Source organism: Scyliorhinus canicula, chromosome 6 (genome assembly GCF_902713615.1).
Source record: "Scyliorhinus canicula chromosome 6, sScyCan1.1, whole genome shotgun sequence".
Classification (NCBI taxonomy): domain Eukaryota; kingdom Metazoa; phylum Chordata; class Chondrichthyes; order Carcharhiniformes; family Scyliorhinidae; genus Scyliorhinus; species Scyliorhinus canicula.
In genome coordinates, this window is record NC_052151.1 from 10,589,734 (window position 1) to 10,614,631 (window position 24,898).

General features: G+C 43.1%; 1 protein-coding gene across 6 annotated transcripts in view; it reads left to right on the plus strand.

Annotated features, from left to right (window-relative positions):
• Window positions 1–24,898, plus strand: part of LOC119966976 (dynein heavy chain 8, axonemal-like) — a 1,648,910-nt gene that overhangs the window by 1,134,134 nt on the left and 489,878 nt on the right. For all 6 annotated transcript variants that reach the window (XM_038798944.1, XM_038798946.1, XM_038798947.1 and 3 more), the window contains one exon: window positions 8,926–9,087. In XM_038798944.1, coding sequence (XP_038654872.1) covers window positions 8,926–9,087 — 162 coding nt within the window. The remainder of the gene's footprint in view (window positions 1–8,925; window positions 9,088–24,898) is intronic.

Genomic DNA, 24,898 nt, shown 5'->3' on the forward strand with positions numbered 1-24,898 from the left:
AACACAGCCTGCAGCGTGTGTTCAATTCCTGTACAAGCCTCCCCAAGCAGGCACTGGAATATGGCGACTACGGGCTTTTCACAGTAAATTCATTGAATCGTACTTGTGACAATAAGTGATTATTATTATTAAAACTTCACACATCACATTTTCTCCTTTTGTGTTATCACTTCAAATCTATACCCTCTCAACCTTGATCCTTTTACTAACAGGACAGTTTCTCCCTCTCTATTCTGTCCAGCCACCTCATAATTTTGAACATCTCTTTCAAAACTCCTCTCAGTTTTCTTCTCTCCAAGGAGAACCTCTCCAATCTATCCTTACAACTGAAGTTTCTCATCCCAGGAACCATTCTTGTAAATCTCTTCTACGCGCTCTCCAATGCACCCTTCCTATAGCGTAGTGCCCAGAACTGAACACAGTATTCCAACTGAGGTCGAACTAGTGTCTTGTATAGGTTCAGCATAACCTCCTTGCTCTTGTAGACAGTGCGGAAGGATGTTGCAGGTTACAGAGGGACATAGATAAGCTGCAGAGCTGGGCTGAGAGGTGGCAAATGGAGTTTAATGTGGAGAAGTGTGAGGTGATTCACTTTGGAAAGAATAACAGAAATGTGGAATATTTGGCTAATGGTAAAATTCTTGGCAGTGTGGATGAGCAGAGGGATCTCGGTGTCCATGTACATAGATCCCTGAAAGTTGCCACCCAGGTTGATAGGGTTGTGAAGAAGGCCTATGGTGTGTTGGCTTTTATTGGTAGAGGGATTGAGTTCCGGAGCCATGAGGTCATGTTGCAGTTGTACAAAACTCTAGTACGGCCGCATTTGGAGTATTGCGTACAGTTCTGGTCGCCTCATTATAGGAAGGACGTGGAAGCTTTGGAACGGGTGCAGAGGAGATTTACCAGGATGTTGCCTGGTATGGAGGGAAAATCTTATGAGGAAAGGCTGATGGACTTGAGGTTGTTTTCGTTAGAGAGAAGAAGGTTAAGAGGTGACTTAATAGAGGCATACAAAATGATCAGAGGGTTAGATAGGGTGGACAGCGAGAGCCTTCTCCCGCGGATGGAGGTGGCTAGCACGAGGGGACATAGCCTTAAATTGAGGGGTAATAGATATAGGACAGAGGTCAGAGGTGGGTTTTTTACGCAAAGAGTGGTGAGGCCGTGGAATGCCCTACCTGCAACAGTAGTGAACTCGCCAACATTGAGGGCATTTAAAAATTTATTGGATAAGCATATGGATGATAAGGGCATAGTGTAGGTTAGATGGCCTTTAGTTTTTTCCATGTCGGTGCAACATCGAGGGCCGAAGGGCCTGTACTGCGCTGTATCGTTCTATGTTCTATGTTCTATGTTCTTGTACTCTATGCCACTATTAATAAACCCAGATACGATAACATTGAAGGCTATGGGCCTAATGCTGGCAAATGGGATTAGGTAAGCAGGTTGCATGTTTTTCATGCATCAGTGCAGACTCAATACGCTGAAGGGCTTCTTCTGCACTGTATTATTATGTGATTCTGTGATAATTCTTTATTAATTGCTCTCTTCACCTTTCCTGCTCCTTCAGTGATCTATACACATATAAACCCAGGTCCCTCTGCTCCTGCACTCCCTTAAGAATTTTACTCCTTATTTTATATTGTGTCTCCATGTTCTTCTTACCAAAATACATCAATTCACACTTCTCCACATTGAAAGTCATCTGCCACCTAACTGCCGACTCCACATTCCTGTAGTCTGTACAGAACCAGGTTGTCCCATCCAGCTGAGGTACCAACACAATCAGCGAACTCCAGCTACTCTTACTCGGCTCAATTAAATGATTCTCCAACATGTATTGGATTTACGCTTCTTTCTGAGCTAGTTTCTGTGGGTTCAGTCGATATGAATGCTGCTTTGGAGTCATCTACATCTACGTACTGTTCAGTTAACGTAGTGAACCCTGGTGTGCCCTTCCGAATTTGCTTATGCTTTTGCAGTGGCCTCACAAGATATTTTTGTTGCCTTTTTTCGAAGTTGGAAACTCATTATTTAACGGTTCTAGTATTATAGTATTTACCAGTCGTAACGCAGGAGGTTCCTTCTATGAAATGTTGACGACTTCCACAACCTAATTTTTACTCTTTCTATCCACTTCCACTACTTGTACCATCTGACACACTGGTACCTTCCTATCTTCTTCCCAATTATGTTATTGTTTCAACATATATATGTGGCATAATTGGTCCTTTTTCCTACGGTCTGGGGTATTGATTAGGAAAGTCACTTTTCCGAATTCGATTCCAACCTTGGGTGACTGTCTTTGTTGAGTTTATATGTTCTTTCCATGTCTGCGTGTGTTTGCAGCCGCTGCGGAACCGACACCACTATCCATGTGCAGCCCATGTGCCAGGGGCCACTGCACACCCTGAAGACCTGGCCGCCCACCAAGGAGGAACCCAGAGGGGGAGGCCAGCAATGGCCCAAGGTGTACAGGCATCATTAATCTTTCAATAAGATGACGGACAGCATGTGACACAGGAGACTCCATCTCAGGAGACAGATAATACGGCACCTGTGTCACATCCTCGTGGACTTGGCACCTCTTGGAGGAGGAGGTCACCCGTTCCAGGTGGCCGTGAAGGTCACCGTAGCAATCAACATTTATGTCACCGGTTCATTCCAGTGCTCAAGCTGGGACCTTTACAGTCTTTACAGCCCACAGGTGCATCCATGAGGTCACGGATGTCCTGTATGCCAATGCATCAGGCTTTATCACCTTCAACCTGGACCAGGTCCAACAAAATGCCAGGGTTAGAACATACAGTGCAGAAGGAGGCCATTCAGCCCATCAAGTCTGCACCGACCCACTTAAGCCCTCACTTCACCCTATCCCCATAACCCAATAAACTGGCTAACCTTTCTGGTCACTAAGGGCAATTTATCACGGCCAATCCACCTAACCTGCACGTCTTTGCACTGTGAGACGAAACCGGAGCACCCAGAGGAAACCCACGCAGACACAGGGTGAACGTGCAGACTCCGCACAGACAGTGACCCAAGCCGGGAATCGAACCTGGGGCCCTGGCACTGTGAAGCAACAGTGCTAGCCACTTGTGCTACCGTGCTGCAGGATTCTCCGCCATCGCCGGGATGCCTTTGCTCCAGGGGGCAATAAATGCCACGCATATCGCCCTGTGGGGGGCTGGAGGATGGAGGTCATGTGGCAGGAGGCCCTCACCATCACCAGATGCTCACAGACGAGGCTGCCTCCAAAACCTCAATCCCTACCCCCATTTCTCTCCTTCCCTACCAATTCTCCCTATCCCATCCCCTCTCTTCCTCTAATCCACCCACATTTCCATCCTTTCCCCAATCCCCCAACAATCCCCATTCCCACCAATCCCCTCACCCACCAAATCACTATCGCTGTGAGGAAAGCCCTTGTGCTCTTCAGTTTCTTCAAAAGTCTGACTCCTGCCTTTCTTCTTACAGTGTGCTCACACCACCCTCTGAATGGGGTCTTGGACCACTGGGCTTAGGGGGGAAGGGGTTGAGGGGAGCAGAGGGCAACAGGGGGTGGGGGTGCAGGTAGGGTGAAGATTAACATGACATGTATCAGTTGTAACGTGTTTTAACAGTTGAACATTTGACATTTCCATTCTCCCAAGCTACAGATAGTGACCCCCCCCCCCCCCCCCCCCGATTGCCCCCAGTGCCCATTCAGTGCTCTTCAATGTTCTTGATCTTTCGTGGTCTACTTCTATGACTCAGTGTGTCCCCAAGCTTCACATCAGAGGTGCCTGATGTGTCAAGTGAGTTAGTTCAACGTTGACCGCAACTGGATGCATTGAAACCAGAAACAGGCTTCCGACACAGGAGATGGTCCAACACTGTTTTATTGAACTTGCTGATTGCTGTACATAATCTGCTGTGGGTTGACACTCTATTAATCTAACTGATAACCTCCTACTGGCTTGACCAGACGAGCTCTCTACCACATGGTGATGATGCTCACTGGCTTGTGCACTCTAACTATCTCAGTAGCTGTGTCCTGTGAGAGACATGATGTGGAGATGCCGGCGCTGGACTGGGGTGAGCACAGTAAGAAGTCTTACAACACCAGGTTAAAGTCCAACAGGTTTGATTCAAACACGAGCTTTCGGAGCGCAGCTCCTTCCTCAGGTGAATCATTCACCTGAGGAAGGAGCTGAGCTCCGAAAGCTCGTGTTTGAATCAAACCTGTTGGACTTTAACCTGGTGTTGTAAGACTTCTTACTGTCCTGTGAGAGAGGGAGAGTCTCAATGCCCTGTGGGCTTTATAGTGGTGGTGTCCTGTCTGGTGATTGGTTGTTCTGTGTCATGTCTGTTCATTGGTTATCCTGTATGTCAATCACTGCCTGTCTGCATCTCATTATGTACATGAGTGGATATTATGACAGTGCCCTTGGCAGATATCCTCTGGAAGGCCTGTAGCCGAAGGCCCCGAGCCAACCCACCCTGTTCTGACCGCTGCCCTTGAGGTGAGCCAGTGTCAGAAGTGGGGGATTCAGAAGAACTGGAGGCCGCTCTCATCTCCTTGGTGGAATGCCCCGGGTTAGCCTCCAGCGTTTCCTCCTCCTTCGTAGTGCTCTTAGGATCCTGGGGGACTCCATGAGATGGAGAGGCAGCTGGAGTGAGCTCCAGAGGCCTCTGAGTCATCTGCCTCTGCTAGTCCTCTGCAGCTCCCCATTGTCTGCACCATGGTTTTGACATCCTCAGTGATGCTCCTCAGTGACTGGGCCATGCTCTGCAGTGTCTCGGTGATGGTCTCCTCGAACTCTCCTCGATGTTCTCTTCAGTGGCAGGAGGCCCTGGATGGCCTGGCCTGAGGTTAGATCCTGCAAGCAAGATAAGGTACATGTAGTCAGTGAGAGGGAAGGATAATTTTGACTGACACAAACAACTCACTTGAGGCAGGCCATCTGGGGGTAGGGGCAGTGGATCCTCACCTCTGTGGCGCACGCCGAACTCGCTGTCTTTGACTGCTTTCTCCTCGGTCAACCCCACGATCTCCAGGCCCGATCCTCATAAACAATGAGGACTCTGATATCTGGAACTCCGCCGCCCCTCTGGGCCCTTACATGTTAATTATGGGGTAACTTCTCCTGCGGGGACAAGAGGGGCATTGTGAACCGCACGCTTGGTGCATTGGAGGGGGTCTATGGCAGATGGCATGTGTGGGCACCGCATCTGGACATGGACGGGTTGTGCTGGTGGGTGCCAGAATGTGCTGGGGCACAAGTGTAGTGATTGGGTTGGTCCGGGGTGCCACTTGTTTGGGGGGTGGGGGGGGGGGGGGGGGGGGGGGCATTGTTGGAGGTCAGGGGTTGGCAGGCGGAACTGATGCCAGGGGTCCAGTGTTTACATGCCCTCGCAGCTCGGTGGAGGTTGTTGGTTTTCTTCCTGCACTGTACGGCAGTCCTCCTGGTCATGCTGTCCAAACTGACGGTCGCTGCCGCTGCCTCCCAGGTGGTATTGGCGGCCCTGCTGCTGGTCCTCACACTGCCTGGGGGGATAGAATTCCCTATTCCACACCCATGGCATCCAGAGGCCTGGCCATGTCGGCAACCCTGGAGTGTGGAGCAGGTCTGTGTGGTGCCAGCTTGTGTGCTGACTGGGAGTGATCTGGGAGTGAGCATTTAAAAGCAGATCCCCCTTGTTTTCGGGAAGTTGCCAGGTGCTAGTCTGGCGAATCAGCTGGCAAGACAACCAGTACTGGTGTGAGGTTCGTGGGGGCTCATGTTCAGCACTGAATACCATTAAATACAGGCCGCAATCTCGCCAGCGCGGACAGGAAATCGTGTCCGAATTACACTTAACCTTTTCCGTTAAATCGTGTCTAATGTTTCTTGTCCGCATGACGACTTCAGGGCTAAAGATAGGGAGAAATGTGATGGAATATCGTATATGAGTGGATGGTGCAAAACAGAAACATAGAACCATAGAAAATAGGAGCAGGTGGAGGTCATTCAGCCCTTCGAACCTGCTCCACCATTCATTATGACCATGGTTGATCATCCAACTCAATAGCCTAATCCTGCTTTCCCCCAAATCCTATGATCCTGTTGGCCTTAAGTGCTATATCTAATTGCTTCTTGAAAACGCAATGTTTTGGTCTCAACTACTCCCTGTAGTCATGAATTCCACAGACCGTCCACTCTATGGGTGAAGAAATTTCTTCTCATCTCTGTACTAAATGGTCTACCTCTGACTGTGACCCCCTGGTTCTGAACATACTCACTATCGGGAACATCTAACCTGTCTTGTCCTGTTAGAATTTTAGAGGTTTCTATGAGATCCCCCCTCATTCTTCTGAACTCCAGCAATTACAATCCTAACCCATTCAATCTCTCCCCATATGACAGTCCTGTCATTCCAGGAATCTTCTGGTAAACCTTCGCTGCACTCCCTCTATAGCTAGAATATCCTTCCTCAGATAAAGATACCAAAACTGCACACAATATTCCAGGTGTGGCTTCGCCAAGGCCCTGTATGATTGCAGCAAGACATCCCTGTTCCTGTATTCGAATCCTCTCGCTATGAATGCCAATGTACCATTTACCTTATTTACCGCCTCTTGTATCTGCATGCTTCCCTTCAGTGACTGATGGACGAAGACACCCAGGTCTCATTGCACATTCCCCTCTCCTAATTTATGGCCATTCAGATAATAGTCTGTGTTCTGATTTTCACTACCAAAATGGATAACCTTGTATTTGACCAAGTTATACTTCATCTGCAATTCATTTGCCCACTCACTAAATTTGTCCAAATCACACTGAAGAATCTCTGCATCTTCCTCACAGCTCACCCTCCCACCCAGCATTGTGTCATCTGCAAATTTGGAGATGTTACATTTTGTTCCCTCATCTAAATCATTAATATATATTGTGAATAGCTGGGTCCTAGCACCAATCCCTACGGTACCTCACTAGTCACTGCCTGCCAATTTGCAAAAGATCTGTTGATTCCAGCTCTTTTTTTCCTGTCTGCCAACCAGTTTTCTATCCAACTCAATACACCACCCCCAATTGCATGCACTTTAATATTACATGCTCATCTCTTATGCGGGACTTTGTCAAAAGCCTTCTGAAAGTACAAATACACCACATCCACTGGCTCCCCCTCATCAACTCTACCAGCTACATCTTCGAAGAATTCCCGTAGATTTATCAAGCATGATTTCCCCTCATAAATCCATGCTAACTCTGTCTGATCCTTCCACTGTTTTATAAGTGCTTTGCTATAAAATCTTTGACAATGGATTCTAGAATTTCCTCCACCATTTACGTTAGGCTTACTGGTCTACAATTCCCTGCTTTCTCTCTACCTCCCTTTTTAAATAGTGGAGTTACATTAGCCACTCTCCAATTTGCAGGAACTGTTCCAGAGTCTACAGAATCCTGGAAGATGACCACTAATGCATCCACTATTTCTAGAGCCATTTCCTTAAGTAGATATCAGGCCCTGGGGATTTATCAGCCTTCAATCCCATCAATTTCTCCAACACCATTTCTCTACTAATATTGAGTAGTAGAGAAGGTCAGTGATATGTGGTAGTCGGTATTAGGGGTATTATGGTACCCTGGATAATGCTGTAAGACCATTGGTGTGGGAGGTACCTGAGACTGCTATATCATTAGTGAAGCCTGCCTGCTGGTTCCGCCCAGCAAGGCGGAGTATAAGAGCACATGTCTCCCCAGCAGCTGCATTCTGTACCTGCACTGCTGGGGGAAACATCTAGTACAATAAAGCCTTCAATTGTCGTCCAATCTCACTTCTGGAGTCATTGATCGAGCATCATGATAGGTGTGAGCTTGGAGAGATTGCACAGAATCACCGTATAACACAGTGCAGAAGAGGCCCTTTGGCTTGCACTGATGCATGAAGGATACCTGACCATCTACCTAATTCCATTTGCCACCACTTGGCCCATAGCCTTGAATGATATGACATGTCAAGTGCTCATCCAGGTACTTTTTTAAGGATGTGAGGCAACCCGCCTCTTGCAGCAAAGATGTGTGGGTCACAAGAAAGATGAAGTGTTAATGGCAGTATGAAGGACTATGGAAGATGCTGATCATGGCATTAAGGTGAGAGAGCAGAAATGCTATTGAGAGAACAAAGGTCAAAGCCCAGTGAAACCAACCTTAAGAGCAAATAACAGATGGCCAAGTGGGGGCTGGGTGCAGTAGGGGCCAGGGGGAGGGGGAGTGGTGATGGGGGGAGTTGAAGTGGCGGGGGAGGGGGAGGGGCGATGGTGGGGGAGTTGGGGTTGCAGGGGGGTCATTTTGCATTGGGACAAAAAAATATTTTGGGATATTAGCAAAAAAAACGGTTTAAAAAGTTGTTAGGTGGGATTTTCCGTGCAGCCTGACACAACGTGTTTTGGGATGGTGGAAGAGCCTCACCGTTAACTGGCAGTGAGATATTCCAGTCCCCATCACTCTCAATGGCTTTTCTTGTTGTTCACACCCTCTGCCACTGGGGAATCCATGACAGGGTGTCACAGCCAACAGAACCAGAAGATCCCTCTGGTGGGAATGGCTGGAAGATTTTGGCCAATGAGATTCATTCATAAAACATCTTCTAACACTAAAACAGAAATCCTAGAGATCACAGAAGTGGCCATCACTTAACTCTTCAAAATGAAAGCACTGAGTAGATTGTTTCTTGTTCCTGACCCCATCTTCCTACTTGTTTGTCACTCCATTCTCCAGTGTAACTGTGGGACATTGAGGTGAATTTGCTTACAATCCTCTGATAATTTAAATGAGATCAGCAAACTGGCTTGACCCATTGCAGTCCTGATGAAGCCATTGGGCCACCACAATTTCTAGATTCCTGTGCTTTGCAGCATGAGAATGGACAAGTGCTAATTGATTGACATTGTATTAACAGGTGGATGAAGATGAACCCCTTTTCCTCAGCCTGATTAGTGATCTGTTCCCGGGTATACAGCTGGATAGCAGCACCTACGTGGAATTGCAGGCAGCTGTAACGAATCAGGTGGAAATAGCAGGATTAGTCAACCACCCTCCCTGGAATCTTAAACTGGTTCAGGTAGACACAATGGATTATATAACTGTACACATACAGTAGGTATAATTTAACACATACATATTTAACATTGTTTTAACATTTCTGAGGATTGATTTTCACGGCAAGTTCACAAAGTTAGAATTTGCATTTGTTTTTTTGGACATTTGCAGCGCAGTAAACTCGAAACGTGAATAAAGTAGTCTTATTTTAGTGCAAACATATCACAACTGTGTTCAGTTTCTAAATGTGGAATAACAATACTTTAAAAGGACTTGCTCACTGAGTCACTGATATAAAGCAGTGATCCGAATTCAAAACACCTTTGTCTCATGCAGCAGTTGCTTTTGTTCAGTCTTATTGAGGCAGTATTATTGAGGCAGTCTTATTGAGGCAGTCTTATTGAGGAAGTCTTATTGAGGAACTCTTATTGAGGCAGTCATACTGAGGCAGTCTTATTAAGGTGGTCTTATTAAGGTGGTCTTATTGAGACAGTCTTATTGAGACGGTCTTATTGAGGCGGTCTTATTGAGGCAGTCATATTGAGGCAGTCTTATTGAGGCAGTCTTATTGAGGAAGTCATATTGAGGCAGTCTTATCGAGACAGTCTGAACGAGGCAGTCTTATTGAGGCAGTCTTATTGTGGCAGTATTATTGAGACAGTCTTATTGAGACAGTCTTATTGAGGCAGTCTTATTGAGGCAATCTTATTAAGGTGGTCTTATTGAGACAGTCTTATTGAGACCGTCTTATTGAGGTAGTCTTAATAAGGTGGTCTTATTGAGAAAGTCTTATTGAGGATGTCTTATTGAGGCAGTCTTATTGAGGCAGTCTTATTAAGGCAACCTTATTAAGGTGGCCATATTGAGACAGTCTTATTGAGACAGTCAGATCGAGGCAGTCTTATTGAGGCAGTCTTATTGAGGCAGTCTTATCGAGGCAGTCTTATTCAGGCAGTCTTATTGAGGCAGTCTTATTGAGGCGGTCTTAATGAGGCAGTCTTATTGAGGTAGTCTTATCGAGGCAGTCTTATAGAGGCAGTCTTATTGCGTTAGTCTTATCGAGGCAGTCTTAGTGAGGCAGTCTTATCGAGGGAGTCTTATTGAGGCAGTCTGATCGAGGCAGTCTTATTGAGGTAGTCTGTTCGAGGCAGTCTTATTGAGGCAGTCTTATTAAAGCAGTCTTACTGAGACAGTCTTATTGAGGCAGTCTTATTGAGGCGGTCTTATTGAGACAGTCTTATTGAGACAGTCCTATTGAGGCAGTCTTATTGAGACATTCTTACTGAGACGGAGTTATTGAGGCAGTCTTATTGAGGCAGTCTTATTGAGACAGTCTTATTGAGACAGCCTTATTGATGCAGTCTAATTGAGGCAGTCTTATTGAGACAGTCTTATTGAGGCAGTCTAATTGAGACAGTCTTATTGAGGCAGTCTGATCGAGGCAGTCTTATTGAGGCGGTCTTATTGAGACAGTCTTATTGAGGCAGTCTTATTAAAGCAGTCTTATTGAGACAGTCTTATTGAGGCAATCTTATTAAGGTGGTCTTATTGAGACAGTCTTATTCAGACAGTCGTATTCAGACAGTCTTATTGAGGCAGTCTTATTAAGGCAATCATATTAAGGCGGTCTTATTGTGACAGTCTAATTGAGACAGTCTTATTGAGGAAGTCATATTGAGGCAGACTTATTGAGGCAATCTTATTAAGGCAATCTTATCAAGGTGGACTTATTGAGACAGTCTTATTGAGACAGTCTTATTGAAACAGTCTTGTTGAGGCAGTCTTATTGAGGTGGTCTTATTGAGGCAGTCTTATTAAGGCGGTCATACTGAGGAATGCTTATTGAGGAAATCGTATTGAGGCAGTCTTATTGAGGCAGTCTTATTGAGCCAGTCTTATTAAGGTAGTCTTATTGAGACAGTCTTATTGAGGTGGTCTTATTGAGGCAGTCTTATTGAGGCAGTCTTATTGAGGCAGTCTTATTGAGGTGGTCTTATTGAGGCAGTCTTATTGAGGAAGTCTTTTTGAGGCAGTCTTATTGAGACAGTCTTATTGAGAAAGTCTTATTGAGGAGGTCCTATTGAGGCAGTATTATTGAGACAGTCTTATTGAGGCAGTCTTATTGAGGAAGTCTTATTGAGGCAGTCTTATTGACGCAGTCTTATTGAGACAGTCTTATTAAGGTGGTCTTATTGAGACAGTCTCATTGTGGCAGTCTTATTGAGGAGGTCCTATTGAGGCAGTCATATTGAGACAGTCTTATTGAGACAGTCTTATTAAGGTGGTCTTATTGAGACAGTCTCATTGTGGCAGTCTTATTGAGGAAGTCATATTGAGGCAGACATATTGATGCCGTCTTCTTGACGCCGCCTTATTGCAGCAGACTTACTGAGGCAGTCTGATCGAGGCAGTCTTATTGAGGCAGTCTTATTGAGGCAGTCTTATTAAAGCAGTCATATCGAGGCAGTCTGATCGAGGCAGTCTTATTGAGGCAGTCTGATCGAGGCAGTCTTATTGAGGCAGTCTTATTGAGGCAGTCTTATTGAGACAGTCTTATTGAGACAGTCTTATTGAGGCAGTCTTATTGAGGCAGTCTTATTGAAACAGTCTTGTTGAGGCAGTCTTATTAAGGCAGTCTTATTGAGACAGTCTTATTAAGGTGGTCTTATTCAGACAGTCTTATTGAGACAGTCTTATTGAGACAGTCTTATTAAGGTGGTCTTATTCAGACAGTCTTATTGAGACAGTCTTATTGAGGCAGTCTTATTGAGGCAATCTTATTGAGGCAGTCTTATTAAGGTGGTCTTATTGAGACAGTCTTATTGAGACAGTCTTATTCAGACAGTCTTATTGAGGCAGTCTTATTAAGGCAACCTTATTAAGGCAGTCTTATTGTGACAGTCTTATTGAGACAGTCTTATTGAGGAAGTCTTATTGAGGCAGACTTATTGAGAAAGTCTTATTGAGGCAATCATATTAAAGTGGTCTTATTGAGACAGTCTTATTGAGGCGGTCTTATTGTGTTAGTCTTATCTAGGCAGTGTTATTGAGGCAGTCTTATAGAGGCAGTCTTATTGAGGCAGTCTTATTGAGGCAGCCTGATCGAGGCAGTCTTATTGAGGTAGTCTGTTCGAGGCAGTCTTATTGAGACAGTCTTATAGAGGCTGCCTTATTAAGGTGGTCTTATTGAGACAGTCTTATTGAGGCAGTCTTATTGAGACAGCCTTATTGAGACACTCTTATTATAACAGTCTTATTGAGGTGGTCTTATTGAGGCAGTCTTATTGAGGCGGTCTTATTGAGGAATGCTTATTGAGGAAATCGTATTGAGGCAGTCTTATTGAGCCAGTCTTATTAAGGTAGCCTTATTGAGACAGTCTTATTGAGGCAGTCTTATTGAGCCAGTCTTATTAAGGTAGTCTTATTGAGGCAGTCTTATTGAGGCGTTCTTATTGAGACAGTCTAATTGAGACAGTCTTATTGAGGCAGGTTGATCGAGGCAGTCTTATTGAGGCAGTCTTATTAAAGCAGTCTTATTGAGGCGGTCTTATTGAGACAGTCTTATGCAGGCAGTCTTATTAAAGCAGTCTTATTGAGGCAGTCATATTGAGACAGTCTTATTAAGGTGGTCTTATTGAGACAGTCTCATTGTGGCAGACATATTGATGCCGTCTTCTTGACGCCGCCTTATTGCAGCAGACTTACTGAGGCAGTCTGATCGAGGCAGTCTTATTGAGACAGTCTTATTGAGGCAGTCTTATTAAAGCAGTCATATCGAGGCAGTCTTATTGAGACAGTCTTATTGAGGCAGTCTTATTGAGGCTGTCCTATTGAGGCAGTCTTATTGAGACAGTCTTTTTGAGACAGTCTTATTAAAGCAGTTTTATTGAGACAGTCTTATTGAGACAATCTGATCAAGGCAGTCTTATTGAGGCAGTCTTATTGAGACATTCTTATTGAGACAGTCTTATTGAGGCAGTCATATTGAGGCGGTCTTATTGAGACAGTCTTATTGAGGCAGTCTTATTGAGGCAATCTTATTGAGGCAATCTTATTAAGGTGGTCTTATTGAGACAGTCTTATTGAGACAGTCTTATTAAGGCAATCTTATTAAGGCAGTCTTATTGTGACAGTCTTATTGAGAAAGTCTTATTGAGGAAGTCTTATTGAGGCAGACTTATCGAGGAAGTCTTATTGAGGCAATCTTATTAAGGCAATCTTTTTGAGACAGTCTTATTCAGACAGTCTTATTCAGACAGTCTTATTGAGGCAGTCTTATTAAGGCAATCTTATTCAGGCAGTCTTATTGTGACAGTCTTATTGAGACAGTCTTATTGAGGCGGTCTTATTGTGTTAGTCTTATCGAGGCAGTCTTATTGAGGCAGTCTTATTGAGGCAGTCTTATCGAGGCAGTCTTATTGAGGCAGTCTTATTGAGACATTCTTATTGAGACAGTCTTATTGAGGCAGTCATATTGAGGCGGTCTTATTGAGACAGTCTCATTGAGACAGTCTTATTCAGACATTCTTATTGAGGTAGTCTGTTCGAGGCAGTCTTATTGAGACAGTCTTATTGAGGCTGTCTTATTAAGGTGGTCTTATTGAGACAGTCGTATTGAGACAGTCTTATTCAGACAGTCTTATTGAGGTAGTCTGTTCGAGGCAGTCTTATTGAGACAGTCTTATTGAGGCTGTCTTATTAAGGTGGTCTTATTGAGACAGTCTTATTGAGACAGTCTTATTGAGACAGCCTTATTGAGGCAGTCTTATTGAGGAAATCGTATTGAGGCAGTCTTTTTGAGGCAGTCTTATTGAGGCAGTCTTATTGAGGCAGTCTAATTGAGACAGTTTATTGAGACAGTCTTATTGAGGCAGTCTTATTGAGGCTGTCTTATTGAGGCAGTCTTATTGAGACAGTCTTTTTGAGACAGTCATATTAAAGCAGTCTTATTGAGACAATCTGATCGAGGCAGTCTTATTGAGGCAGTCTTATTAAAGCAGTCATATTGAGGCAGTCTTATTGAGGCAGTCTTATTGAGGCAGTCTTATTGAGATAGTCTTATTGAGACAGTCTTATTGAGGCAGTCTTATTGAGACAGTCTTATTGAGACAATCTGATCGAGGCAGTCTTATTGAGGCAGTCTTATTAAAGCAGTCATATTGAGGCAGTCTTATTGAGGAAGTCTTATTGAGGCAGTCTTATTGAGGCAGTCTTATTGAGGTTGTCTTATTCAGGCAGTCTTATTGAGGCAGTCTTATTGAGGTAGTCTTATCGAGGCAGTCTTATTGAGGCAGTCTTATCGAGGCAGTCTTATTGAGGCAGTCTTATTTAGGTAGTCTTATTGAGGTAGTCTTATTGAGGCGGTCTTATTGCGTTAGTCTTATCGATGCAGTCTTATTGAGGTAGTCTGTTTGAGGCAGTCTTATTGAGACAGTCTTATTGAGGCTGTCTTATTAAGGTGGTCTTATTGAGACAGTCTTATTAAGACAGTCTTATTGAGACAGCATTATTGAGGCAGTCTTATTGAGATAGTCTTATTGAGGCAGTCTTATTAAAGCAGTCTAATTGAGATAGTCTTATTAAGGCAGAATTATTGAGGCGGTCTTATTGAGGCAGTCTTATTGAGGCTTTCTTGTTAAGGTGATCTTATTGAGACAGTCTTAAAAAATGAAAATCACTTATTGTCAAGCGTAGGCTTCAAATGAAGTTACTGTGAAAAGCCCCTAGTTGCCACACTCGGGCACCTTTTTGGTGAGGCTGTTACGGGAATCGAACCGTGCTGCTGGCCTGCATAGTCTGCTTTCAAAGCCAGTGAATTAGCCCTGTGCTAAACAGCCCCAGTCTTATTCAGAGTCTTATTGAGGCAGTCTTATTGAGGCAGTCTTATTGAGGCAGTCTTATTGAGACAGTCTTATTAAGGTGGTCTTATTGAGACAGTCTTATTGAGACAGTCTTATTGAGGCAGTCTTATTGAGGCAATCTTATTGAGGCAGTCTTATTCAGGTGGTCTTATTGAGACAGTCTTATTGAGACAGTCTTATTCAGACAGTCTTATTGAGGCAGTCTTATTAAGGCAACCTTATTAAGGCAGTCTTATTGTGACAGTCTTATTGAGACAGTCTTATTGAGGAAGTCTTATTGAGGCCGACTTATTGAGAAAGTCTTATTGAGGCAATCTTATTAAGGTGGTCTTATTGAGACAGTCTTATTGAGACAGTCTTATTGAGGCGGTCTTATTGTGTTAGTCTTATCTAGGCAATGTTATTGAGGCAGTCTTATAGAGGCAGTCTTATTGAGGCAGTCTTATTGAGGCAGTCTGATCGAGGCAGTCTTATTGAGGTAGTCTGTTCGAGGCAGTCTTATTGAGACAGTCTTATAGAGGCTGATTTATTAAGGTGGTCTTATTGAGACAGTCTTATTGAGACAGCCTTATTGAGGCAGTCTTATTGAGGCAGTCTTATTGAGACAGCCTTATTGAGACAGTCTTATTGAAACAGTCTTATTGAGGTGGTCTTATTGAGGCAGTCTTATTGAGGTGGTCTTATTGAGGAATGCTTATTGAGGAAATCGTATTGAGGCAGTCTTATTGAGGCAGTCTTATTGAGCCAGTCTTATTAAGGTAGCCTTATTGAGACAGTCTTATTGAGGCAGTCTTATTGAGGCGTTCTTATTGAGACAGTCTAATTGAGACAGTCTTATTGAGGCAGGTTGATCGAGGCAGTCTTTTTGAGGCAGTCTTATTAAAGCAGTCTTATTGAGGCGGTCTTAATGAGACAGTCTTATTGACGCAGTCTTATTGAAACAGTCTTATTGATGTGGTCTTATTGAGGCAGTCTTATTGAGGAAGTCTTATTGAGGCAGTCAAATTGACACAGTCTTATTGAGACAGTCTTATTGAGACAGTCTTATTGAGAAAGTCTTATTGAGGAGGTCCTATTGAGGCAGTATTATTGAGACAGTCTTATTAAGGTGGTCTTATTGAGACAGTCTCATTGTGGCAGTCTTATTGTGGAGGTCCTATTGAGGCAGTCATATTGAGACAGTCTTATTGTGGAGGTCCTATTGAGGCAGTATTATTGAGACAGTCTTATTGACGCAGTCATATTGAGACAGTCTTATTAAGGTGGTCTTATTGAGACAGTCTCATTGTGGCAGTCTTATTGAGGTGGTCCTATTGAGGCAGTCATATTGAGACAGTCTTATTGAGACAGTCTTATTGAGGTGGTCCTATTGAGGCAGTCATATTGAGACAGTCTTATTGAGACAGTCTTATTAAGGTGGTCTTATTGAGACAGTCTCATTGTGGCAGTCTTATTGAGGAGGTCCTATTGAGGCAGACATATTGATGCCGTCTTCTTGACGCCGCCTTATTGCAGCAGACTTACTGAGGCAGTCTGATCGAGGCAGTCTTATTGAGACAGTCTTATTGAGGCAGTCTTATTGAGGCTGTCCTATTGAGGCAGTCTTATTGAGACAGTCTTTTTGAGACAGTCTTATTAAAGCAGTTTTATTGAGACAGTCTTATTGAGACAATCTGATCAAGGCAGTCTTATTGAGGCAGTCTTATTGAGACATTCTTATTGAGACAGTCTTATTGAGGCAGTCATATTGAGGCGGTCTTATTGAGACAGTCTTATTGAGGCAGTCTTATTGAGGCAATCTTATTGAGGCAATCTTATTAAGGTGGTCTTATTGAGACAGTCTTATTGAGACAGTCTTATTCAGACAGTCTTATTGAGGCAGTCTTATTAAGGCAATCTTATTAAGGCAGTCTTATTGTGACAGTCTTATTGAGAAAGTCTTATTGAGGAAGTCTTATTGAGGCAGACTTATCGAGGAAGTCTTATTGAGGCAATCTTATTAAGGTGGTCTTTTTGAGACAGTCTTATTGAGACAGTCTTATTCAGACAGTCTTATTGAGGCAGTCTTATTAAGGCAATCTTATTCAGGCAGTCTTATTGTGACAGTCTTATTGAGACAGTCTTATTGAGGCGGTCTTATTGTGTTAGTCTTATCGAGGCAGTCTTATTGAGGCAGTCTTATTGAGGCAGTCTTATCGAGTCAGTCTTATTGAGGCAGTCTTATTGAGACATTCTTATTGAGACAGTCTTATTGAGGCAGTCATATTGAGGCGTTCTTATTGAGACAGTCTCATTGAGACAGTCTTATTCAGACTGTCTTATTGAGGTAGTCTGTTCGAGGCAGTCTTATTGAGACAGTCTTATTGAGGCTGTCTTATTAAGGTGGTCTTATTGAGACAGTCTTATTGAGACAGTCTTATTCAGACAGTCTTATTGAGGAAGTCTGTTCGAGGCAGTCTTATTGAGACAGTCTTATTGAGGCTGTCTTATTAAGGTGGTCTTATTGAGACAGTCTTATTGAGACAGTCTTATTGAGACAGCCTTATTGAGGCAGTCTTATTGAGGAAATCGTATTGAGGCAGTCTTTTTGAGGCAGTCTTATTGAGGCAGTCTTATTGAGGCAGTCTAATTGAGACAGTTTATTGAGACAGTCTTATTGAGGCAGTCTTATTGAGGCTGTCTTATTGAGGCAGTCTTATTGAGACAGTCTTTTTCAGACAGTCATATTAAAGCAGTCTTATTGAGACAGTCTTATTAAGGTGGTCTTATTGAGACAGTCTCATTGTGGCAGTCTTATTGAGGTGGTCCTATTGAGGCAGACATATTGATGCAGTCTTCTTGACGGCTTATTGCAGCAGACTTACTGAGGTAGTCTGATCGAGGTAGTCTTATTGAGGCAGTCTTATTAAAGCAGTCATATTGAGGCAGTCTTATTGAGACAGTCTTATTGAGGCAGTCTTATTGAGACAGTCTTATTGAGACAATCTGATCGAGGCAGTCTTATTGAGGCAGTCTTATTGAGGCAGTCTTATTGAGGCAGTCTTATTAAAGCAGTCTTATTGAGGCAGTCTTATTAAAGCAGTCTAATTGAGATAGTCTTATTAAGGCAGAATTATTGAGGCGGTCTTATTGAGGCAGTCTTATTGAGGCTTTCTTATTAAGGTGATCTTATTGAGACAGTCTTAAAAAATGAAAATCACTTATTGTCAAGCGTAGGCTTCAAATGAAGTTACTGTGAAAAGCCCCTAGTCGCCACACTCGGGCACCTTTTTGGTGAGGCTGTTACGGGAATCGAACCGTGCTGCTGGCCTGCATAGTCTGCTTTCAAAGCCAGTGAATTAGCCCTGTGCTAAACAGCCCCAGTCTTATTGAGAGTTTTATTGAGGCAGTCTTATTGAGGCAGTCTTATTAAAGCAGTCTTATTGAGGCAGTCTTATTGAGGCGGTCTTATTGAGACAGTCTTATTGAGGTGGTCTAATTGAGGCAGTCTTATTGACACAGTCTTATTGAGACAGTCTTGTTAAGGTGGTCTTATTGAGACAGTCTCATTGTGGCAGTCTTATTCAGACAGTCTTATTGAGACAGTCTCATTGTGGCAGTCTTATTGAGGAGGTCCTATTGAGGCAGACATATTGACCCCGTCTTCTTGACGCCGCCTTATTGCAGCAGACTTACTGAGGCAGTCTGATCGAGGCAGTCTTATTGAGGCAGTCGTATTGAGGCAGTCTTATTAAAGCAGTCATATCGAGGCAGTCTTATTGAGGCAGTCTTATCGAGGCAGTCTTATTGAGGCAGTCTTATTGAGGTAGTCTTACTGAGGTAGTCTTACTGAGGCGGTCTTATTGCGTTAGTCTTATCGAGGCAGTCTTATTGAGGCAGTCTTATAGAGGCAGTCTTATTGAGGCAGTCTTATCGAGGCAGTCTTATTGAGACAGTCTTATTGAGGCAGTCTTATTGAGACAGTCTTATTGAGACAATCTGATCGAGGCAGTCTTATTGAGACAGTCTTATTAAGGTGGTCTTATTGAGACAGTCTTATTAAGACAGTCTTATTGAGACAGCCTTATTGAGGCTGTCTTATTGAGATAGTCTTATTGAGGCAGTCTTATTAAAGCAGTCTAATTGAGATAGTCTTATTAAGGCAGAATTATTGAGGCGGTCTTATTGAGGCAGTCTTATTGAGGCTTTCTTATTAAGGTGATCTTATTGAGACAGTCTTAAAAAATGAAAATCACTTATTGTCAAGCGTAGGCTTCAAATGAAGTTACTGTGAAAAGCCCCTAGTCGCCACACTCCGGCACCTTTTTGGTGAGGCTGTTCCGGGAATCGAACCGTGCTGCTGGCCTGCATAGTTTGCTTTCAAAGCCAGTGAATTAGCCCTGTGCTAAACAGCCCCAGTCTTATTGAGAGTCTTATTGAGGCAGTCTTATTGAGGCAGTCTTATTAAAGCAGTCTTATTGAGGCAGTCTTATTGAGGCGGTCTTATTGAGACAGTCTTATTGAGGTGGTCTAATTGAGGCAGTCTTATTGACACAGTCTTATTGAGACAGTCTTATTAAGGTGGTCTTATTGAGACAGTCTCATTGTGGCAGTCTTATTCAGACAGTCTTATTGAGACAGTCTCATTGTGGCAGTCTTATTGAGGAGGTCCTATTGAGGCAGACATATTGACCCCGTCTTCTTGACGCCGCCTTATTGCAGCAGACTTACTGAGGCAGTCTGATCGAGGCAGTCTTATTGAGGCAGTCGTATTGAGGCAGTCTTATTAAAGCAGTCATATCGAGGCAGTCTTATTGAGGCAGTCTTATTGAGGTAGTCTTACTGAGGTAGTCTTATTGAGGCGGTCTTATTGCGTTAGTCTTATCGAGGCAGTCTTATTGAGGCAGTCTTATAGAGGCAGTCTTATTGAGGCAGTCTGATCGAGGCAGTCATATTGAGACAGTCTTATTGAGGCTGTCTTATTAAGGTGGTCTTATTGAGACAGTCTTATTGAGACAGTCTTATTGAGACAGTCTTATTGAGACAGCCTTATTGAGGCGGTCTTATTGCGTTAGTCTTATCGAGGCAGTCTTATTGAGGCAGTCTTATAGAGGCAGTCTTATTGAGGCAGTCAGATCGAGGCAGTCATATTGAGACAGTCTTATTGAGGCTGTCTTATTAAGGTGGTCTTATTGAGACAGTCTTATTGAGACAGTCTTATCGAGGCAGTCTTATTGAGGCAGTCTTATTGAGGTAGTCTTACTGAGGTAGTCTTATTGAGGCGGTCTTATTGCGTTAGTCTTATCGAGGCAGTCTTATTGAGGCAGTCTTATAGAGGCAGTCTTATTGAGGCAGTCTGATCGAGGCAGTCATATTGAGACAGTCTTATTGAGGCTGTCTTATTAAGGTGGTCTTATTGAGACAGTCTTATTGAGACAGTCTTATTGAGACAGCCTTATTGAGGCAGTCTTATTGAGGCAGTCTTATTGAGGCAGTCTTATTGAGGCAGTCTTATTGAGACAGTCTTATTGAGGCTGTCTTATTAAGGTGGTCTTATTGAGACAGTCTTATTGAGACAGTATTATTGAGACAGCCTTATTGAGGCAGTCTCATTGAGGCAGTCTTATTGAGAGAGTCTTATTGAAGCAGTCGTATTGAGGCAGACTTATTGAGGCAGTCTTATTGAGACATTCTTATTGAGACAGTCTTATTGAGGCAGTCTTATTGAGGCAGTCTTATTGAGGCGGTCTTATTGAGGCAGTCTTATTGAGGCAATCTTATTGAGACAGTCTTATTGAGACAGTCTTATTAAGGCAGACTTATTGAGTCAGTCTTATTGAGGCAGTCTTATTGAGGAAGTCTTTTTGAGGCAGTCTTATTGAGGCAGTGTTATTGAGGCAGTCTTATTGAGGTAGTCTTATTGAGGCAGTCTTATTGAGGTAGTCTTATCGAGGCAGTCTTATCGAGGCAGTCTTATTGAGGCAGTCTTATTGAGACATTCTTATTGAGACAGTCTTATTGAGGCAGTCATGTTGAGGCGGTCTTATTGAGACAGTCTTATTGAGGCAGTCTTATTGAGGCAATCTTATTGACGCAGTCTTATTAAGCTGGTCTTATTGAGACAGTCTTATTGAGACAGTCTTATTCAGACATCTTATTGAGGTAGTCTGTTCGAGGCAGTCTTATTGAGACAGTCTTATTGAGGCTGTCTTATTAAGGTGGTCTTATTGAGACAGTCTTAGTGAGACAGTCTTATTGAGACAGCCTTATTGAGGCAGTCTTATTGAGGCAGTCTTATTGAGGCAGTCTTATTGAGGTGGTCTTATTGAGGCAGTCTTATTGAGGAAATCGTATTAAGGCAGTCTTTTTGTGGCAGTCTTATTGAGACAGCCTTATTGAGACAGTCTTATTGAGGCAGTCTTATTGAGGTGGTCTTATTGAGGCAGTCTTATTGAGGAAATCGTATTAAGGCAGTCTTTTTGAGGCAGTCTTATTGAGGCAGTCTTATTGAGGCAGTCGAATTGAGACAGTTTATTGAGACAGTCTTATTGAGGCTGTCTTATTGAGGCTGTCTTATTGAGGCAGTCTTATTGACACAGTCTTATTGAGACAGTCTTATTAAGGTGGTCTTATTGAGGCAGTCTCATTGTGGCAGTCTCATTGTGGAGGTCCTATTGAGGCAGACATATTGATGCAGTCTTCTTGACGGCTTATTGCAGCAGACTTACTGAGGCAGTCTGATCGAGGTAGTCTTATTGAGGCAGTCTTATTGAGGCAGTCTTATTGAGGCAATCTTATTGAGGCAGTCTTATTGAGACAGTCTTATTGAGACAGTCTTTTTGAGGCAGTCTTATTGAGACAACCTTATTAAGGCAGTCTTATTGTGACAGTCTTATTGAGACTGTCTTATTGAGGAAGTCTTATTGAGGCAGTCTTATTGAGGTTGTCTTATTGAGACATTCTTATTGAGACAGTCTTATTGAGACAGTCTTATTCAGACAGTCTTATTGAGGCAGTCTTATTAAGGCAACCTTATTAAGGCAGTCTTATTGAGACAATCTGATCGAGGCAGTCTTATTGAGGCAGTCTTATTAAAGCAGTCATATTGAGGCAGTCTTATTGAGGTTGTCTTATTGAGACATTCTTATTGAGACAGTCTTATTGAGACAGTCTTATTCAGACAGTCTTATTGAGGCAGTCTTATTAAGGCAACCTTATTAAGGCAGTCTTATTGTGACAGTCTTATTGAGACTGTCTTATTGAGGAAGTCTTATTGAGGCAGACTTATTGAGTAAGTCTTATTGAGGCAATCTTATTAAGGTGGTCATATTGAGGCAGACATATTGATGCCGTCTTCTTGACGCCGCCTTATTGCAGCAGACTTACTGAGGCAGTCTGATCGAGGCAGTCCTATTGAGACAGTCTTATAGAGGCAGTCTTATTGAGACAGTCTTATTAAAGCAGTCTTATTGAGACAGTCTTATTGAGGCAGTCTTATTGAGGCTGTCCTATTGAGGCAGTCTTATTGAGACAGTCTTTTTGAGACAGTCTTATTAAAGCAGTTTTATTGAGACAGTCTTATTGAGACAATCTGATCAAGGCAGTCTTATTGAGGCAGTCTTATTGAGGCAGTCTTATTAAAGCAGTCATATTGAGGCAGTCTTATTGAGACAGTCTTATTGAGACAGTCTTATTGAAGCAGTCTTATCGAGGCAGTCTTATTGAGACATTCTTATTGAGGCAGTCTTATTGAGGCAATCTTATTGAGGCAATCTTATTAAGGTGGTCTTATTGAGACAGTCTTATTGAGACAGTCTTATTCAGACAGTCTTATTGAGGCAGTCTTATTAAGGCAATCTTATTAAGGCAGTCTTATTGTGACAGTCTTATTGAGAAAGTCTTATTGAGGAAGTCTTATTGAGGCAGACTTATCGAGGAAGTCTTATTGAGGCAATCTTATTAAGGTGGTCTTTTTGAGACAGTCTTATTGAGACAGTCTTATTCAGACAGTCTTATTGAGGCAGTCTTATTAAGGCAATCTTATTCAGGCAGTCTTATTGTGACAGTCTTATTGAGACAGTCTTATTGAGGCGGTCTTATTGTGTTAGTCTTATCGAGGCAGTCTTATTGAGGCAGTCTTATTGAGACAGTCTTATTGAGGCGGTCTTATTGAGGCAATCTTATTGAGGCAATCTTATTAAGGTGGTCTTATTGAGACAGTCTTATTGAGACAGTCTTATTCAGACAGTCTTATTGAGGTAGTCTGTTCGAGGCAGTCTTATTGAGACAGTCTTATTGAGGCTGTCTTATTAAGGTGGTCTTATTGAGACAGCCTTATTGAGGCAGTCTTATTGAGGAAATCGTATTGAGGCAGTCTTATTGAGGCAGTCTAATTGAGACAGTTTATTGAGACAGTCTTATTGAGGCAGTCTTATTGAGGCAGTCTTATTGAGGAAATCGTATTGAGGCAGTCTTTTTGAGGCAGTCTTATTGAGACAGTCTTTTTGAGACAGTCATATTAAAGCAGCCTTATTGAGACAGTCTTATTAAGGTGGTCTTATTGAGACAGTCTCATTGTGGCAGTCTTATTGAGGTGGTCCTATTGAGGCAGTCATATTGAGACAGTCTTATTGAGACAGTCTTATTAAGGTGGTCTTATTGAGACAGTCTCATTGTGGCAGTCTTATTGTGGAGGTCCTATTGAGGCAGACATATTGATGCAGTCTTCTTGACGGCTTATTGCAGCAGACTTACTGAGGCAGTCTGATTGAGGTAGTCTTATTGAGGCAGTCTTATTGAGGCAGTCTTCTTGAGACAGTCTTATTGAGACAGTCTTATTGAGGCTGTCTTATTGAGACAGTCTTATTGAGACAATCTGATCGAGGCAGTCTTATTGAGGCAGTCTTATTGAGGCAGTCTTATTGAGGCAGTCTTATTAAAGCAGTTTTATTGAGGCAGTCTTATTGAGGTAGTCTTATCGAGGCAGTCTTATTGAGGCAGTCTTATCGAGGCAGTCTTATTGAGGCAGTCTTATTGAGGTAGTCTTATTGAGGCAGTCTTATTGAGTTAGTCTTATTGAGGTAGTCTTATTGAGGCGGTCTTATTACGTTAGTCTTATCGAGGCAGTCTTATTGAGGCAGTCTTATAGAGGCAGTCTTATTGAGGCAGTCTGATCGATGCAGTCTTATTGAGGTAGTCTGTTTGAGGCAGTCTTATTGAGGCAGTCTTATTAAAGCAGTCTAATTGAGACAGTCTTATTAAGGCAGAATTATTGAGGCGGTCTTATTGAGGCAGTCTTATTGAGGCTTTCTTATTAAGGTGATCTTATTGAGACAGTCTTAAAAAATGAAAATCACTTATTGTCAAGCGTAGGCTTCAAATGAAGTTACTGTGAAAAGCCCCTAGTCGCCACACTCCGGCACCTTTTTGGGGAGGCTGTTACGGGAATCGAACCGTGACTGCTGGCCTGCATAGTCTGCTTTCAAAGCCAGTGAATTAGCCCTGTGCTAAACAGCCCCAGTCTTATTGAGAGTTTTATTGAGGCAGTCTTATTGAGGCAGTCTTATTAAAGCAGTCTTTTGAGGCAGTCTTATTGAGGAGGTCTTATTGAGACAGTCTTATTGAGGTGGTCTAATTGAGGCAGTCTTATTGACACAGTCTTATTGAGACAGTCTTATTAAGGTGGTCTTATTGAGACAGTCTCATTGTGGCAGTCTTATTGAGACAGTCTTATTAAGGTGGTCTTATTGAGACAGTCTCATTGTGGCAGTCTTATTGAAGAGGTCCTATTGAGGCAGACATATTGACGCCGTCTTCTTGACGCCGCCTTATTGCAGCAGACTTACTGAGGCAGTCTGATCGAGGCAGTCTTATTGAGGCAGTCTGATCGAGGCAGTCTTATTAAAGCAGTCATATCGAGGCAGTCTTATTGAGGCAGTCTTATTGAGGCAGTCTTATCGAGGCAGTCTTATTGAGGCAGTCTTATTGATGTAG